General features: G+C 36.5%; 1 protein-coding gene across 1 annotated transcript; it reads left to right on the forward strand.

Moving 5' to 3' along the window:
- The first annotated feature begins 566 nt into the window (after positions 1-566).
- LOC307152558 (uncharacterized protein) lies at positions 567-15,752 on the forward strand. The gene is made up of 6 exons (XM_079861325.1): positions 567-743; positions 903-1,352; positions 1,436-1,545; positions 10,319-10,422; positions 10,847-11,205; positions 12,463-15,752. The coding sequence occupies exons 1-5, from the start codon at positions 602-604 to the stop codon at positions 10,998-11,000; spliced, it is 960 nt and encodes a 319-aa protein (XP_079717451.1). The 5' UTR covers positions 567-601; the 3' UTR covers positions 11,001-11,205; positions 12,463-15,752.
- The last annotated feature ends 4,101 nt before the right edge of the window (positions 15,753-19,853 follow it).

Genomic DNA, 19,853 nt, shown 5'->3' on the forward strand with positions numbered 1-19,853 from the left:
AATCTTACAAAGCAAGTCTAGCAAGGTCATCTATTCTGATTACTGTCCCAAAACAATAAACTTTTAGAGTGTACTGATTCAATATTGATGCTGAAATGCACATACAGTATTATATTATTTATAATCTTCAACATAGAGTAACCTTATGTTGTGTGGTGAACCTTACAGTATGTGTAATTTTCCAATAATTCAAGCTCAGCAGGATGTAAAAATAAGTTTCTTTGGAAGGAAGTGTGCATATGTGTTTAACACAGCACATCAGTCTGAAGTTCATCACCTCATAGTGACACTGAGTGCAAATAATACTCAATAGAAAGTTCAGAATGGTTGTAACAAGTTCATTTTTAATACTTATCTTTGCTTTTTTTTTTTAAACAAAAAGATTCATTAATGTTTGAAGTAATTTTGTGAGTAACTGTATGAAGTATGAACCCAACATGTTTGACATTCATCACATTTATGTTGTGAAGATGTACAGTGCATCAAAGTTTGAATTTTTGTTGGTCAGCAATATGTAAATTCTAGGGGAGGTTTTCTATATTAAACCCTGCACTCGTCCTCCTAAAGTCCACAGCTCAACTGAAGAGACGCAGAAGTCATAATGGAACTGGAGGGCATTTATACAAATTTTGACAGCGAGACCTGCAGCATGGACAACGAGAGGGGACTGGACAGAGATGAAGATATTTATGCTACTAAGGACCAAAAACTCAGCCAGAGTGAAGCAACAGCTCAAAAACACAGTAAGACATTTAGTGTGATTTTAGTTGTTTATATTGAATAGCAGTAATTTTCAACATCTGTTCAATATATGTTTATAATTATGAACATGTTCCTTAAAAGCCTTACTATTTTAACGAGAAACTGTATTGATTTTTTTTTAACGTTTTCCTGTTTGGCAGGAGGAAGTAAGTGTGTTGTGTTGAGCACAGTGTGCTTGAGCCTCATGTGCGTTCTCCTAGTGGCCGCCATTATAGTTCTGTATTTCAAGCTCACGGCAGAGACAGAAATACAAGCTACACACATGTTACAGACTGGTTCAAGATACCAAACTGAGATAGACCAGTTACAGAACAGCTTCAACTCTCTGAGTCACAAAAACCTAGAGCTGGAGACCAGAGTCAAAGATCTCACTGCTGAGAAAAGCCAGTTGGAGACCAGAGTCAATGATCTTTCTGCTGAGAAAGGCCAGTTACAGAACAGTTTCAACTCTTCGAGTCAGAAGAAACTTGAGCTGGAGACCAGAGTCAATGATCTCAGTGCTGAGAAAGACCAATTGCAGAGAAATTTTGATTCTTTGAATCAAAAGAAACTGGAACTGGAGACAGAACTAAGGAAGTTATGTAAACGAGGTGTGTAAAAATGAATGTGTCCATATAGTATTGCACTTTACTATCCAAAAAAAAAAAAAAAAATGTATTTGTTTATTAAATAGGAAATGGTGAGTTTTTCATATCCAATGAGTTGAAGAGCTGGTCTGAGAGCAGGCAGTACTGCAGGGATCGTGGTGGTGATCTGGTCATTATCAACACTGAAGAGAGACAGGTGAGTTCAGTGGCATACAGAGCTTGTTCAAGAATACAAGAAACATCTGTTAAAAATCCCTTTGTACGCATACTACCCCCACCTGGTGAGAGCCCGAAATACATTTACATTAACATTCTCCAAATAATTGAATTCAGGTGTTCCAATCACTTCCATGGCCACAGTTGTATAAAATCAAGCACGTAGGCATGCAGACTGCTTCTACAAACATTTGTGAAAGAATGGGTTGCTCTCAGGAGCTCAGTGAATTCAAGTGTGTTACAGTGATAGGTTGCCACCTGTGCAAAAAATCCATTTGTGAAATCTCCTCACTACACTGTTAGACCTTACCGGGTTTTTTTACAGTAAAATACTGGCAACACTGTTGCCAGTAATTTACTGTAAAAATGCACTAAAACTCGAGTTAACTAATTTCACTTGCAGAAACCGACTGCCTTAAATTGACCAACTGTCGTTTAAATGTATTAACTAAAATTTATAATGCATTAATAACGTGAGCAAAGAAATACTGTGAACTTATTTCATTTGAAACCACAACAAAACTTTTGTAAATAAAGAGATTTCCACTGGACCAGCAACTACACAGTCACCGCCTGTTAAATAGAGCAACATGCAGCAAATCATCAATGTTTCTCCTGGACTGAAGCACAGGCTCTACTCTTCTGCACAATGGTGACCCAAAAAATACATTTTACAGTAAACTACTGGCAACAGTGTTGCCAGTATATACCTGTTTTATAACTTACAGTTTATTACTCTTAAAATACATTTTGTGGGTGTGTCTTTTTATCTTACACTGTTAACCCTTTCAACCCCACAGGGAAATCTACACTACAAAGAGTAAAAGTAACACGGACGCAGTGTTGCAGTGAGATAATTAAGAGAATATGTAAGTGATTGTTAAGCATTAGTGATGAACACCTGCTGTTAGAGCAGAAAATAGAGAAACACAAGAAATACAACTGACTTCAGCCATTACACATTATTACACTTATTATTAACCAGTATGACTTTATTTCTGTCATACATCTACAGGGGTTGTTTCATTGAAAATGTTTGGTTTGAAGTTACCATTATAGAGATCAGTGCTTGCTTTAGTTGGGATGCTGATGCTAAAACATTAGTGTTTCTTTTGCTGCTTGAGCTGTGTTGTTGCAAGTCACACTTGTGCACACCCAAAGTTTATGAACGATTGCGGTTATAATGATTATGATGACAAAATCATCATATTGCCTGTTCATTCACTAAGGAATTCATCCTCAATTAAAAGTGTTACATTACCACCACTGTGAAACCACAACAATAAATTACAATGATTCATTTTTTTAACACATCATGCATAACCAGAGAAACAGAGCTACACTGTCTTTTAGAAACAGAGATATCACAATTTAGCACATGAATCTCAACAACGGTGGCAATATATATATTTTTATTCATGCAGCAGTGCATGCTGGGAGTTTTATATTATCCTGGAACCCAGCATGCATTGCGACATGAAACTTTTGATTGTCACCATTGTTGAGATTCATACGCTGATTGTGGATGTCTGTGTGTGTCTGAGTCAAGTAGGAGTTTTTTAATGCACTATATGATTACAATATTCTTCAGAAGACCTTATTATAGAAGTATTGATTTTATGTTGTAGATTTACAGATATATGCTAAATATGAAATACCCATAAATTCAAAGAATAAATACAGAAAAGATCAGAGAATCAGACATGTCCAGGATGATTGTGACATTATCACAAAAGCCAAAAACACCTGATCATCTTCCTTTTGACACTTTCTTGCCATAACAAATGTGTTTTATAAACTCACTGTTACAGCAGTCAGAGAGAGATGAATGGTAAGTAGTCAAGGGACAAGTGACCAACTAAAGCAAATACTGATCTCCATCATGGTGACAACAAACTTTATTATTAACTATATCTCTGTTAATTCTCAACAAGAACTTTTGTACATGTATGAAAGAAATAATCGTAAACTGGTTTCACACTCAGTGTTCCTGGAAGTCAGTTGTAGTTTTTGTGTTTCTCTTTTTTCTGTTCTTGTTTCTCTGTCCTTCAGTGATTCTGCTTATCAGGTGTTCATCAGTGTCTCAATTCACTCACTTCTTTACATTCACTCTGTCAAGGGGACTGTATTAGTGAACTAATGTAGGGAATAGTGAATGAGGGTATAGGGTGTGATTGGGAAAACAGCCTCTGAGTGTCGATTTTGTGCAATGTTAATTCACAGTATATTCCTGTAGGCTAGTGTTGTTTTCTACGGTATATTACTGTTTTAATGGAAAATGGTATGATATTGTCAGAATTTGGCCTTTTTTTACAGCAAGGGTTAACAGTGTACTAAATATTCCACGGTCAACTGTTAGTGGTATTATAACAAAGTGGAAGCAACTGGGAACAACAGCATCTCAGCCACGAAGTGGTAGTCCATGTAAAATCACAGAGGGTCAGCGCATGCTGAGGTGCACAGTGCGCAGAAGTCGCCAAGACCTCCAAACTTTGTGTGGCCTTCAGATTAGCTCAAGAACAGTGCGTAGAGAGCTTCATCGAATGGGTTTCCATGGCCGAGGAGCTTCATCCAAGCCTTACATCACCAAGTGCAATGGAAAGCGTCAGATGCAGTGGTGTAAAGTGCCGGATGCAGTGTGTAAAGCAGCTGCCACTGGACCCTAGAGCAGTGGAGACATGTTCTCTAGAGTGACGAATCACGCTTCTCTGTCTGGCAATCCGATGGACGAGTCTGGGTTTGGCGATTGCCAGGAGAATGGTACTTGCCTGACTGCATTGTGCCAAGTGTAAAGTTTGGTGGAGGGGGGATTATGGTGTGGGGTTGTTTTTCAGGGGTTGGGCTTGGCCCCTTAGTTCCAGTGAAAGGAACTCATAATGCAAGACATTTTGGACAATTTCATGCTCCCAACTTTGTGGGAACAGTTTGGGGATGGCCCCTTCCTGTTCCAACATTACTCCACCAGAGCACAAAGCAAGGTCCATAAAGAAATAGATGAGTGAGTTTGGTGTGGCAGAACTTGACTGGCCTGCACAGTTATCAAGTATGCTGCTGTTCCATTTTTAGAATGACCGAACTTGCATCATCCCGTCCTCTGGAGTTCGTTCTCCTGAGTCGTACTTGGCAGGTCCAAACAACCAAGGACACAAGTCCGAACTTTGCATACTTGGTATTGAGAGCTGGGAGGGCAGAGGACCGTAATTGGGAACCCCTACTCTAGGGTATTTAAGTAGAGCTGAGTTTTGATGACGAGAGTCTGTGGCAATTATATTATGCCGCTCTAATATTTCAATCCCCTCTGATGAAGTTGAGGGTTGCATTCTCCCCCTGGAAGTAGAAGTAATATCCAAGGTCAAAGCTGATATTCCCTCCTTTTGGTAGGCTATAGACCTTATGTAGCCCCGCCCCTTTTCAGAGCTGCGCTCGTTGTCTTTTGACATCCGGTCTGTATTTTCACAGCGATTTTGCGTGTTTAATAATGAACGGCTCGTTTTGAAATCTTCCCCGTCGACTGACATTTGTTAAATCATCTGCTTTAAACATTACAGTCCTCATAACTTTCGTTAACTTTGCATTAAGCAAATCCACTTCAAAAGCTAATTACTCCTGGACAGCAGCGCCATAGAAATATACAGAGCGACCGCAAAAACGGAAGATAAAAGACAATATTCTAAAGATGGCGGCGTCCTCGTTTCTCTGGCGCATAAGGTCTATACTGCCTAAGGGTTTTTTCAAGGTGCTGACATAGCTGAGCCATTTTCTTTCTTAGAGCTCTGCTCTTGGGACCAAGGCCGCGACTTCCCTTACTATAGGGTATAGAAGCTTGAGTATCTTCTCCTACTATTGGAGGATATTGGCTTAGAGAGTGGCATCCCTATACATTCTATATGAGTAATTTTGGATGTGCCTATCAACACTGAAAAAAATGATACTTTGGATTAACTTAAAAAAATTGATGTAATTTGTTACAGCTAATTTTTTTAGATTTTCTCAAATTGTATTTATGATTTAGTTAAAACCATAAATTTTGATTTATGGTAAACCAAAATTTTTAGTTTTACCTTTACCCAAAGTACACAGCAAAAACTCCAGTGTTAAATTAACACTCAAGAGTGTTAAAGTTAATGAGATAATTAAGTGATTAATTGAGTGATGATTGAGCATTATTGAAGACACCTGATGTTAACAAGTAGAATCACTGAAGGAGAAAATCTCAAATTGTAAGTTACCGTTATGGAGATGGTGTTTGCTTTAGTTGGGCTCTAGACCATTATGTGTTTACTTTAGATTTTGCTGCCACCAATCACAACTCATTAATGGCTCCCATCATGCATTGCGTTATGAATAAATTATGATCTGAATTGTCTATGTAATTTACTTTTCCTAATTGAATATTCTGCTCCTCACCATTGTTGAGATGCATAGACTGAATCTTGACATCTGTGTGTGCCTAAAAGAAAGATTTTTTTTTTTTCAAAACAACTTTTAAGAAATCCTTTGTATTATATCTAAAATTCTGGATATTTATGTCCAATCACAGTTATGCTGTAATCAACAACATAAACCTATGTCAGAAATAACGATCTTAATGAGCTCAGTGATCAAGATCAAATGATGGTTGTCATAATATAACCAACACCATCAGATCACTTTTTTTTGCTTTGTTCATCTGGCAGTTATAACTCAGATACAACAGCCAAACAAAATCTAAAGTAAACGTATAATGGTCTAGAGCCCAACTAAAGCAAACACCCATCACCATAATGGTAACTTACAATTTGTGATTTTCTCCTTTGGTGATTCTGCTTGTTAACATCAGGTGTCTTCAATAATGCTCAATCATCACTCAATTAATCACTTAATTATCTCATTAACTTCGTCACTCTTGAGTGTTAATTTAACACTGGAGTTTTTGCTGTGTACTTTGGGTTAGGGTAAAACGTTGAGTTGGAAAAAATTAAAATTTAGGTTTGACATTAATCAAAATGTATGGTTTTAACTAAATCATAAATACAATTTGAGAAAAACTAAAAAAAATTAGCTGTAACAAATTACATCAATTTTTTAAAGTTAATCCAAAGTAGCATTTTAGAGGGTGTAACACTTACTTTGAGGCAAAGTGAAAACAGAAGGTATATACTGAAAATCACAATTTTCCATTGGACCAATGCAAATATATATTTTGAATGAATTGCACTGATGTTTCACTTTTTTCAGTGAAGGGACAGCAGGGACGAGGAGAGGCAAGAATCCAATTGCAGCAATTTATCCAATTTATTCACAAAAACAAAAGTAGTCCACAATGAAAATCCAAACCAGGAACAGGAACAGAATCCAAGGAACAAGAATGCAATAGCTTCACAAACACGTGCAAATAGTGATGTTTGATTCTTGAAAGAATCTCTCTTTTGAGCCGGTTCACTAATTGAACTGAATCGAACTTTAGTTCAGGGTTGATGGCGCAAAAAGCATGAGCCGGTTCAACCAATTGTCGAAGTTTGCCGATGATTACAGAGGAGTCTGATGAGTGAGTTGATGATACCTGTTTGACCATGCAAGCCTGAGGCATATAAATTCTGTAATGTGTTCTGTAGTTGCGAAACTTTTAGGAATTCTATTCTATCTATTTTCTCAATATTACTCAGTCGTATCCGACATAAGGGATCCACAAATGAAACTGTGACCACAAACTGCATTAATGAAAGCCAATAATCAGCAATGTGTTCACACAAATATTTTTTTATTTGTTTCAATATGTGTTCACACAAATTACTTTATTGGAATGTGTCATTGATATAACATGACACTGAGTTGTTAGAAAATAATTGATTATTGCGTGATGACTTAAGGAACCGATGAATCTGGTTTTTGAATCGCTTCGTTGAAACAAACTGTCTGAAAGAACCGGTTTGCAAGAATGAATCAGACTTTACATCACTACTTGCAAAGACAATGACAGACAAAAGACAACTGAAACACAGGGATAAATACACAGGGTAACGAGGGATATTGAACAACAGGTGAGAACTAATCAGGTATGGAGACAAACAAGGGGTAACTATAGAAACTAACATGGGACAAAACAAACAGAAACTGAACACTATTATATTTGTGCATATTCACAGCTTAGTGAGGCAAGCATTCCCTTGACATGGCATATTGGGTATTTTGTTCCCCATAGTGTCAATTACAGACGCAGCATTGAAGTTCCACTTCAAAAGGGAATGTTAAATACACTGTTAACCCTTGCTGTAAAAAAAGGCCAAATTCTGACAATATCATACCATTTTCCATTAAAACAGTAATATACCGTAGAAAACAAAACTAGCCTACAGGAATATACTGTGAATTAACATTGCTCAAAATCGACACTCAGAGGCTGTTTTCCCAATCACACCCTATACCCTCATTCACTATTCCCTACATTAGTTCACTAATATAGTCCACTTGACAAAGTGAACGTAAAGAAGTGAGTGAATTGAGACACTGATGAACACCTGATAAGCAGAATCACTGAAGGACAGAGAATCAAGAACAGAAAAAAGAGAAACACAAAAGACTTCCAGCAACACTGAGAGTGAAACCAGTTTACAAACCAGTTTACGATTATTTCTTTCATACATGTACAAAAGTTCTTGTTGAGAATTAACAGAGATTTAGTTAATAATAAAGTTTGTTGTCACCATGATGGAGATCAGTATTTGCTTTAGTTGGTCTCTTGTCCCTGGACTTCTTACCATTCATCTCTCTCTGGCTGCTGTAACAGTGAGTTTATAAAACACATTTGTTATGGCAAGAAAGAGCCAAGAAGAAGATGATCGGGTGTTTTTGGCTTTTGTGATGTCACAATCATCCTGGACATGTCTGATTCTCTGATCTTTTCTGTATTTATTCTTTGAATTTATGGGTATTTTATATTTAGCATATATCTGTAAATCTACAACATAAAATCAATACTTCTATAATAAGGTCTTCTGAAGAATATTGTAGTCATATAGTGCGTTAAAAATCTCCTGCTTGATTCAGACACACACAGACATCCACAATCAGCGTATGAATCTCAACAATGGTGACAATCAAAAGTTTCATGTCACAATGCATGCTGGGTTCCAGGATAATATAAAACTCCCAGCATGCACTGCTGCATGAATAAAAAAATATATATTGCCACCATTGTTGAGATTAATGTGCTAAATTGTGATATCTCTGTGTTTCTGAAAGACAGTGTAGCTCTGTTTCTCTGGTTATGCATGATGTGTTAAAAAAATGAATCATTGTAATTTATTGTTGTGGTTTCACAGTGGTGGTAATGTAACACTTTTAATTGAGGATGAATTCCTTAGTGAATGAACAGGCAATATGATGATTTTGTCATCATAATCATTATAACCGCAATCATTCATAAACTGTGTGTGTGAACAAGTGTGACTTGCAACAACACAGCTCAAGCAGCAAAAGAAACACTAATGATTTAGCATCAGCATCCCAACTAAAGCAAGCACTGATCTCTATAATGGTAACTTCAAACCGAACATTTTCAATTAAACATCTCAATAACAACTTCTGTAGATGTATGACAGAAATAAAGTCATACTGGTTAATAATAAGTGTAATAATGTGTAATGGCTGGAAGTCAGTTGTATTTCTTGTGTTTCTCTATTTTCTGTTCTAACAGCAGGTGTTCATCACTAATGCTCAACAATCACTTACATATTCCCTTAATTATCTCACTGCAACACTGTCTCAATGTTACTTTTACTCTTTGTAGTGTGGATTTCCCTGTGGGGTTGAAAGGGTTAACAGTGTAAGATAAAAAGACACACCCACAAAATGTATTTTAACAGTAATAAACTGTAAGTTATAAAACAGGTATATACTGGCAACACTGTTGCCAGTAGTTTACTGTAAAATGTATTTTTTGGGTCACCATTGTGCAGAAGAGTAGAGCCTGTGCTTCAGTCCAGGAGAAGATCTACAAACATTGATGATTTGCTGCATGTTGCTCTATTTAACAGGTGGTGACTGTGTAGTTGCTGGTCCAGTGGAAATCTCTTTATTTACAAAAGTTTTGTTGTGGTTTCAAATGAAATAAGTTCACAGTAATACTTTGCTCACGTTATTAATGCATTATAAATTTTAGTTAATACATTTAAATGACAGTTGGTCAATTTAAGGCAGTCGGTTTCTGCAAGTGAAATTAGTTAACTCGAGTTTTAGTGCATTTTTACAGTAAAGAACTGCACAATTAACAGTAAATTACTGGCAACAGTGTTGCCAGTATTTTACTGTAAAAAAACCCGGTAAGGTCTAACAGTGTATGTAACCCCATTTTTTTCTGTCAAAAATAAAAAAATAATAATAATAAAAAAATGGCTAAACAAAAAACGTAAAATGAATGTAAAATATCCTAATTTCAATAAAGTTTGAAAAAGTACTTGAAAAAGTACATTTTCATTAAACTTTTTACAGATAAACACTGTTATTTTACAGGTATTGCTTGAATTATTACTAACAAACATATTCACTGTAAAATGCAAATCTCTTGCAGTTAACCAAACATGGTTTGTCTGCCAGTCATTTGTCCATTTTATTGTGATCATTTATCATTATCGTGTTGTTACTGTTTAGTTACAGATAATTTTTGTAATTTTACATACTGTACATGTGTATGTAATATGAGAAAAAAATGCTTTATTTATAATAATACTTTGTATTTTTCTGTTCCCCCTCACATTCACATTTTTTTTTTTCAGAGGAAAGTATCTTCATTTGTCAAGGAGAGAGTGTGGATTGGTTTGTCTGACATTGAGAACGAGGGCAACATGAAATGGGTGGATAATTCAACACTGAATCGAGGGTGAGTGATAAAACACTTTATTTGTGCTTTATTTGTTAGTTTTGTCTTTTTCACTCTCATTTAAAAAAAAAAGAGACCGCTGCAGCTGAAGACACACCTGTTCTGTAACAACTTAACTTGAACTGAAAATACAATGAAACATGCTTTCTATAAACAAATGCTGTGCTTCTTTTACTTTTCTGCACTCTCACTTCTGCTCACTTCTGTACCTTTTAGCATATTCTTGAAACTGCTGTTGTGGTAATGTGATTACTGTTGGCTCTAATATTGCTTGTGATGTTTTTTTTATTTGTTAGTTGCCTCCTGACAAATTAGTAAATGTACATATAATTATTCGTATTGCTTAGTTGCTGAATAAAATGTATGGGCTGTTTGATTTAAATATGGGGTCCTAATAATTGAAAATCCGATACATGTTATCCAGGTTTTGGCTCAAAGGTGAACCAAATGACGAACATAGCAAAGAGGACTGTATTGAACTGATGCCTGCAAATCCAGTCCTGAACAACTGGAATGATCTGCCATGCACTGAGAAGAAAAAAGGGATTTGTGAGACTTTAACCCCTTGCCCGTCATAGGGCCACTGGTGATCCCAACTTAACGTTGTTCAAAATTCATTACTCTTTAAAACATCACACTCTTACTTGATCTGGACAAACTCCCCAGTGGGCATTTGATGTCAATTTAACATCAATATGACATCAAATTGATGTCAAAATTACATCAAGAAATAGGTCAAAAATGAAAGTCAAATTGACGTCAAAGTGTTGATGTCAGTTTCATGTCAAGATTTTGACCTCTGCTGATGTCATTTTGCCAAACAAAAAGGTGAAATGCATGACCATACACTTATTACCAGCTTCACTTAAACTAACCAGATTTACTCTATTTAATTTCCAGTTTAATGAAATCATATTTTGTATTTTAAAGTCACCATGATGGTGGTTAGCGTTTGCTTTAGTTGTGCTCTTGACCCTTTACTCTTTAACATAAAAATTTCTCTGGCTGCTTTAATTGTGTGTTTATAAAGCACAATTGTTGTAGCTAAAAAAGCCATCAGAAACTGAGATCAGGAGATGTTGGCTGTTTATTGATGATATCATCATGTAACTGCCTGAATCCCTGAGCTTATTCAGTGTCTAATGCTTTGATTATATAGGACTTGTGGTATAAAAGTGATTTTATTCATGATAAAAGTAATTTGATTCTACAGCATGTCTAGCAATGTTATCAAATAATATATTTGGTGTTTAATAACTATTTAGTGCACAAAAACCTTTCATCTATGGCATTACTTAGACGCACACAGACATCAAGAAACAGCATATGAATCTCAACAATGGTGACAATCAAACAAAATATCCAGATAATCAGATCAACTCCAGCTGCATAATGTATTAATGCCGCAATGCATGCTGGGAGATATGGGTGAGTTTTGATTGGTGGTTCCCAGCATGCACTGCAGCATGAAGCATTTCACTGATTGTCACCATTGTTGAGAGTCATACACTGATTCTTGATAGCTAAGTAATAATGTTGAGTTTAATGCATTAAATGTTTTTAAAATCCTTTATTAATTACAAAAAATTATTCTCATGATGTAAAATTAAATGGCTTCTATTATAATACAATATTAAAATCACAAGTCCTATATAATCAAACATTAGACACTGAATAAGATCAGAGATTCAGGCAATTACATGATGACAATATCATCATTTTCAATAAACCGCCAACATCTCCTGATCTCATTTTTTCATGGCTTTTTTAGCTGCAACAGTTGTGCTTTATAAACACACAGTTATAGCAGCCAGAGAAATTTATATTAAAGAGTCAAGGGCCAAGAGCACAACTAAAGCAATCGCTAACCACCATCATGGTGTCATCAAAATATGTTTAATATATTTTAAACTATTTAAATATTATATTTATTTAAACCGGAAATTAAATAAAGTAAATCTGGTTAGTTTAAGTGAAGCTGGTAATAAGTGTACGGTCATGCATTTCACCTTTTTGTTTGGCAAAATGACATCAGCAGAGGTCAAAATCTTGACATCAAATTGACATCAACACTTTGACGTCAATTTGATTTTGATTTTTGACCTATTTCTTGATGTAATTTTGACATCAAGATGCCCGCTGGGATAAGGAAGGTTTAAGACTCCAGCTTCGATATTTGACCACTGTTTATGATTTAAGTGGTTTGCAGTGACATTAATTTCTTAATTTATGCCAGGAGTGCAAAATAATCTGTAACGATCGTTATTTTGAATAGAAATAATCACTCACAAAACATTCATTCTCGTCTTCTCCGGTTTATTTGTGGTCAAATACATATAATAAACAGCATCCGCCAGGGTTATTAGTCCAATAGTGCGCATATTTGGATAAAAATGATTAATTATCACATGTTTGTACAATATTTTGATCATACAGAATAAAAATTCTGTTCATTTTCCACTGAATTATGCGATCTTTAGAGCTCAAACAGCGCACGGAGCTTGTTGTGTGTCTCCTCTTCCTGATTTGCGTCATACTTGACCTCAAATCTTTATTATTCGCTGTACCAGCTGTCAATCATCTTCACGTGATTCAACGTGACCTCTTCTGCATGACGCGTATGTTTACACTTCCTGATTCTGCACATCCATGATAACAAAGCGAAAGTGACATCTCTTCACCTGAAACAAGTAACTAATAAATGCACGATACGAAGTATTTGTGTTTTGTGGGTGATTTTCGTGCGATTTGGGGTTTTCATATGAATAAAGAATGTTTACAGAATGCATATGCTAGGTAATGATAGCCCATAGCTTCATCTAAAATGCTAAATATAACATATTTCAAAATAATTTTATGACTTGAAACAATTTTAAACCGCGACCGGAATATGATACAAACACTCGATGGTGTTTTAAAGTGAGCTTTAAATAAAAGTGTAATATTAATAAATTAAATTGTGTCATGTAGCTTGAGGCTACCTGTTGTGCTAATGCACCTGCTGCAGGAGCTTTCAGTTCCATACAATCATTTTATAAAAACAATTCGCATTTAAAAGTTCCAATAATTGTTTTGTATTGTTTGTTTTCTAAACAAGACTTAAGGATTAATCATGTATTCACGATTTACATAGCTACACTGTTAGCCCTTGCTGTAAAAAAAGGCGTAATTCAGACAGTATCATACCATTTTCCATTAAAACAGTAATATACCGTAGAAAACAAAACTAGCCTACAGGAATATACTGTAATGAACAGTGCTCAAAATCGACACTCAGAGGCTGTTTTCACAATCACACCCTATACCCTCATTCACTATTCCCCTATTCCCTACATTAGTTCACTAATATAGTCCCCTTGACAAAGTGAATGAAAAGAAGTGAGTGAATTGAGAAACTGACGAACACCTGATAAGCAGAATCACTGAAGGACAGAGAAACAAGAACAGAAAAAAGAGAAACACAAAAACTACAATTGACTTCCAGGAACACTGAGTGTGAAATCAGTTTACGATTATTTCTTTCATACATGTACAAAAGTTCTTGTTGAGAATTAACAGAGATTTAGTTAATAATAGGCCTTTATCACAGTGCGCGTGACGTCACTTCCAACGGCGAGTAGTAGCGTAAACCGAGTTCCGGTCGAGTCTGTAGCAATGGCGGCGAGCACAGCGAGGAATTGTTGTTGCGTTCCTAAATGTTGTAATAGTTCTACTAAACAGCCGTATCTCAGTTTTCATTCTTTTCCAACTGATGAAAAAGTTAAGAAAATGTGGATTCATTCTATTCGGCGGGATGAAGGCAAAAGTTTTGCAGTTTTAAAAGGGAGTACGTACGTTTGCGGGCAACACTTCACAGAATCTGACTACTCGTCAACAGCCGATCGTAAACGCTTGAAACGTGGAGTTATACCGTCCAGGTTTGAATGGAACAACTGGGGGAGTGTTCGCCAAAAACGACCCAATGTACTGGATAAGATAACGTCAAAGCGCCAACATTGTGAATCTGAGGTCAGTGATGAACAGCCTGTTGTCTATTACGGACCCGTCCCACTCACAGACCATGACTACTCAACACCTCCGTGTCCAGATCTATTGGATGCTGCAGCAGAGAGAATTAGAGAGTTGGAGGCAGAAGTAAGAGCTTTGTCTGTCTCCCGCATTCAAATAAATCGATTTTGTCTCTCGGATGACGACTTCCGATTTTACACACGCTTTCCCTCAGAGAAGGTTTTCAGGATTTTCTGGGCATCAGTAGAACCATCAGCATCGAACCTTGTGTACTGGTCTAAGGCACAGAGACATGGTCTAGAGACGGTTCCAGGACCAAGCCCTAACAGAAAGCTTCAGCTTATTGATGAGCTTTTCCTTTATTGCTGCCGCGTGTCTGCAGGTCTACGAGAGAAGGTCTTGGCAGATATCTTCAATGTGAGTACAACAACGGTCAGTCGAGTTATCATAACATGGGCAAATTTTCTGTACCTTGTTTTGGGGTCCTTGCCTATTTGGATGACCAAAGAGCAAGTCAGAGCAACCATGCCAGCAAAATTTAAGGAGCACTTCCCAGATGTCCGTGTTATTTTGGACTGTACTGAGATCAGATGTGAAAACCCCTCAGCACTTACACTACAGTCGGAGATGTTTTCACATTACAAAAACTACCCTACTTTCAAAGGCTTGGTTGGTGTTGCTCCATGTGGGGCCATAACCTTTGTTTCACAGCTGTTCACTGGATCCATCTCAGACAGGGAGATAACAAAACAGTCTGGACTTCTGGAACTGCTCGAGCCTGGAGACTGTTGTATGGCAGATAAAGGCTTTACCATAGAGCGACTGCTTGAAAATGTGGGAGCCAGGCTTGTTATCCCTCCATTCAAAAGAGCAGCCCAATTTACAAAAGAGGAGACGAAATGTACACAATCAATAGCCCGTCTAAGGATCGTGGTGGAAAGAGTAATTCGGCGAATCAAAGAAAACCACATCTGGGACTCTACCATTCCTCTCACCCTGACAGGCACAGTGAACCAAATATGGGCAAACTGCTGTTTAATGGCTAATTACCAAGGCCCACTTGATGCAAATGATGATGTTGTATAGAACGTTTATACAGAAAAGAAACATGATTTAATTTGCAATCAATCAAATGTGTGTTTTATAGTTTAATTTGTACAAAAATATTGAATTGTGAAAACTTGCATTTAATGTTGCAATATGTTTTTAGTAAATGAGCTTGAAAGTTGCAAACTGAAGTTAAAAATTGGAATTGTTTTTTATTGCACCACTTTTTTTTTACATATGTATTGACTGCATTGTGACAATTAAAAAGTTGTTACATTTTCTCAGTTGTTACTATTTCTCATTTATTCATTAACAATTTACAGTGAACTTAGTTATGAATAGGCACTATTAAACATTTAAGACAAACAGATGCTCAACCAAAATAGACATTTGAAGAACCTTTAAGAGTAGTTTACCCGAAAATGACATTTATGCCATAATTTGTGGCATAAATATCATTTTTGGGTAAACTGTTCATGTAACAGTAAACAAATCAACATCAGCACTATTTTAAGCACATCAGCACTCTTAAGAGTTAATAAATATATATATATAGATAAATATATAGATAAGATATAAAATCTCTATATATGATCTATATTCATATATCATGTATATATATGTATATTGTGCATCATGTACATCTAGGATGGCACGAGGGTGAGTAAATTATTGCATTTCATTTTTGGGTGACCTTGACCTTTAACAATAAACAAACAATCAATCATCACCAGTATTAGTTTAACAACTCCTAGAGTTAAAATACACATTCATGTATGTATTAAAGAAAAAAATGTCTACTTTGTCCCTCATTAAGACAATTAAACTCTCATCTCTCCAGATGCGCTGAATGGTTATGTCTGTTTTGGTATTTGTTATAAAGTCACACCAACTCAGTCCTGTTACTGCAAGCTGTCCCTGAACTTGCCAGTAGTATTTGTGGCTTTCCTTTAACTTAGCTTGACCGTTGACAACTTTTATGTGTGTCACCTGAGAAATGTCATCAACGTCAGGACATTTTACCTCTGCAAGTCCAAAGGGAGGGTTCTCAGTAGGGTCGTAGACTCTGCCATCAGGGCTTGTGCCAAGGTGTGGCGCATCAGGATGTATAACAAACCCACACTGTAAAACATTGACATTCATCATACCAGAGTACTGAAATAGCACTTCAGGCTCAAGATCCAGTCCACGCTTCATTGCAGAAGTCTGACGAACCCCTCTGATGATTCGGACAGCTAGTGCCTGGCTAGTCGACTCTCCTCTGACATGACACACCTCACGGAATCTACTGGATGTAATGCGTGGTGTACGCATTTGGTTCCATAGAGCAGACTGTGACTGGTCCCGTGTGTCTTTTTCAATTATTGTGCTTAGTTCTTGAGTGACTGCCAAGCTTTCTAAGAACAACATATCATGAAAATTCGGGACAAATTTAAATCTTCCTTCAAATGTATACCCATCCAGAGGAAGCGTAGGGAAAGCAGGGGCTTCTGCATGTTTGACAGCATCCCTTGATGACTCAGCAGGGCACTGATAGGACAGCAAAGAACCTTTGGGTACCAGGCCAAACTTAGACTCCACCAGATTCATCTCCGACAAGCCATGCAGAACCTTGCAGATCAGTGGCTGAGGCCTGACACTTCTTAAAGACTCCACAGAAGAGAGCAGCAAATTATTGGGAAGGGGGCCTAAAAGCAAAGAAAAAAAAAAGAAGAGAATAGAAATAATACTTTTAAAAGTCCTTTAACTTGTAAATTTTTTTGCTTGACATAAAATAATGTAAATGTAATCACCTGTGTAGGCCCTGTAAAGAGTGGACTTAATACCACTTCTGCTAGAGGTTTTTGGCTTCCTCACAAGTAATCGATCCACTGCTTCAGGATGGATTCCCTGTTAAAAAATACAAATTATGTTATTATTGAGAGCATGTTTATAAACTTTGAAAGCTTAATTTTTCTAAACAAAATAGAGTTTGCAGCAGTGGACAGATAGAAAGTCAAAACTTGTTTTTTTTCATGTCCTTGGATCAATGAAAACAAATAGGACAAATAGGACAAAAATACTGTCTGAGATTGTCATAATTCATGCATAAAATAGTTAATAGCTGTTTACTATACCTGAGTCCTGGGTCTGTGCCAAGTCTGTAGAGTGCTTGTGCTGGGTATAGTGGGTGGTACCGTCTTTAGTTTCATCATGCTGTAGTGTGCACTCTGAAACAGCAAGCCAACCAAATGGTTGCATAGCTCTTTCCCAGCCACACAGGAACAGCAAAAAGTACTGATGACAGGAGGATTCTCGTCGACTTTAAATGAAATCTAAATAAATAAAACATTATATACGGTTTAAAATTAGAATACAAATGAAACATTGACATAAATTGACTGCAACAGCAGTCTAACAATTTTCATTTGAACACTTTTTCAAACAAACTGCAACTGCAGTTTAACCCGCTACAACCGTAGCAACTATAAACACAATCAAATTTGTGTCCTCGAACTGGACCTAACTAAAGTTCTGAAACCTGAACAGGTAACCTGAAGAGAGTGTGGCTCTTCGTTTTTCCTCATGGACCGGTAACACTGTGCCCTGATAATCACCTCACTATCTACAACATCAGATACTGTATTGCACAAAAACAGCATTATAATCACACTACCATATCACAGCAAAATAAAAATTGTTTTTTACTTGAAAATTGTATTGGTTTGGGTATTTGTAAGACAATCATGGTTTAGCCAGCTAGGTAGTTGTTAGCCATTTCGAGAGAATAAACAAACGTTAAAATGAAACTTACCTTCATAATTGAAGATGTAGTTTTCAAAGAAGAATTTATATCCCTTCTCAAATTTGGATACTTTCGTTTGTGAAAGATTTTCCACAATCGTGTAAACGTTGGTGATTTGGGGAAGATCCCGCAGTGATATTGAAAACCTTCGCGCCGCCGCCATTGCTACAGACTCGACCGGAACTCGGTTTACGCTACTACTCGCCGTTGGAAGTGACGTCACGCGCACTGTGATAAAGGCCTATAAAGTTTGTTGTCACCATGATGGAGATCAGTATTTGCTTTAGTTGGTCTTGTCTCTTGACTTCTTACCGTTCATCTCTCTCTGACTGCTGTAACAGTGAGTTTATAAAACACATTTGTTATGGCAAGAAAGAGTCATGAGGAAGATGATCAGGTGTTTTTATTCTTTTGTGATGATGTCACAGTCATCTTGGACTATCTGATTTTCAGATTTTTCCCGTATATATTAATTGAAATTATGGGTTTGTCATATTTAGCATAGATCTGTGTATCTACAAAATGAAATCAAAATTTCTGTAATCATGTCTTCTGAAAAATAACAATCATATAGTGCATTCAATTTTATTTTACTCCTGCTTGGCTCAGACACACACAGACATCAACAATCAGCGTATGAATCTCAACAATGGTGAAAAGTTTCATGTCGCAATGCATGCTGGGTTCCAGGATAATATAAAACTCCCAGCATGCACTGCTGCATGAATAAAAAAAAATAAAAAAATTGCCACCATTGTTGAGATTAATGTGCTAAATTGTGATATCTCTGTGTTTCTAAAACATAGTGTAGCTTTTTTTTTGGTTTATGCATGATGTGTTAAAAAAAATGAGTCATAGCAATTTATTGCTGTAGTTTCATAGTGGTGCTAATGTAACACTTTTGATCGAGGATAAAACTCTGAATGAATAAGAATTAATTCCTTAGTGAATGAACCGGCAATATGATGAATTTGTCACCATAAGCATTACAACCGCAATCATTCATAAACTGTGTGCGCACAAGTGTGACTTGCAAAAGCACAGTAGCAAAAGAAAAATAAATGTTTTAGCATCTGCATCCCAACTAAAGCAAGCACTGATCTCTATAATGGTAACTTCAAACAAACATTTTCAATTAAACATCTTAATAACAACTTCTGTAGATGTATGACAGAAATAAAGTCATACTGGTTAATAATAAGTGTAATAATGTGTAATGGCTGGAAGTCAGTTGTAGGTCTTGTGTTTCTCTATTTTCTGTTTTAACAGCAGGTGTTCATCACTAATGCTCAACAATCACTTACATATTCTCTTAATTATCTCACTGCAACACTGTCTCAACGTTACTTTTACTCTTTGTAGTGTGGATTTCCCTGTGGGGTTGAAAGGGTTAACAGTGTAAGATAAAAAGTCACACCCACAAAATGTATTTTAACAGTAATAAACTGTAAGTTATAAAACTGTTTTATACTGGCAACACTGTTGCCAGTAGTTTACTGTAAAATCTAGTTTTTTGGGTCACCATTGTGCAGAAGAGTAGAGCCTGTGCTTCAGTCCAGGAGAAGATCTACAAACATTGATGATTTGCTGC

Source organism: Squalius cephalus (genome assembly GCF_949319135.1).
Source record: "Squalius cephalus genome assembly, chromosome: 2".
Taxonomy (NCBI): Eukaryota; Metazoa; Chordata; class Actinopteri; order Cypriniformes; family Leuciscidae; genus Squalius; species Squalius cephalus.

What these genes read in the sequence shown, in the direction of transcription:
- LOC307152558 (XM_079861325.1), top strand. Translation starts at nt 602, where the DNA reads ATGGAACTGGAGGGCATTTATACAAATTTTGACAGCGAGACCTGCAGC. An exon ending in AGCAACAGCTCAAAAACACA is followed by an intron (nt 744 to 902) that starts GTAAGACATTTA and finishes CCTGTTTGGCAG; the next exon opens with GAGGAAGTAAGTGTGTTGTG. An exon ending in AAGGAAGTTATGTAAACGAG is followed by an intron (nt 1,353 to 1,435) that starts GTGTGTAAAAAT and finishes TTTATTAAATAG; the next exon opens with GAAATGGTGAGTTTTTCATA.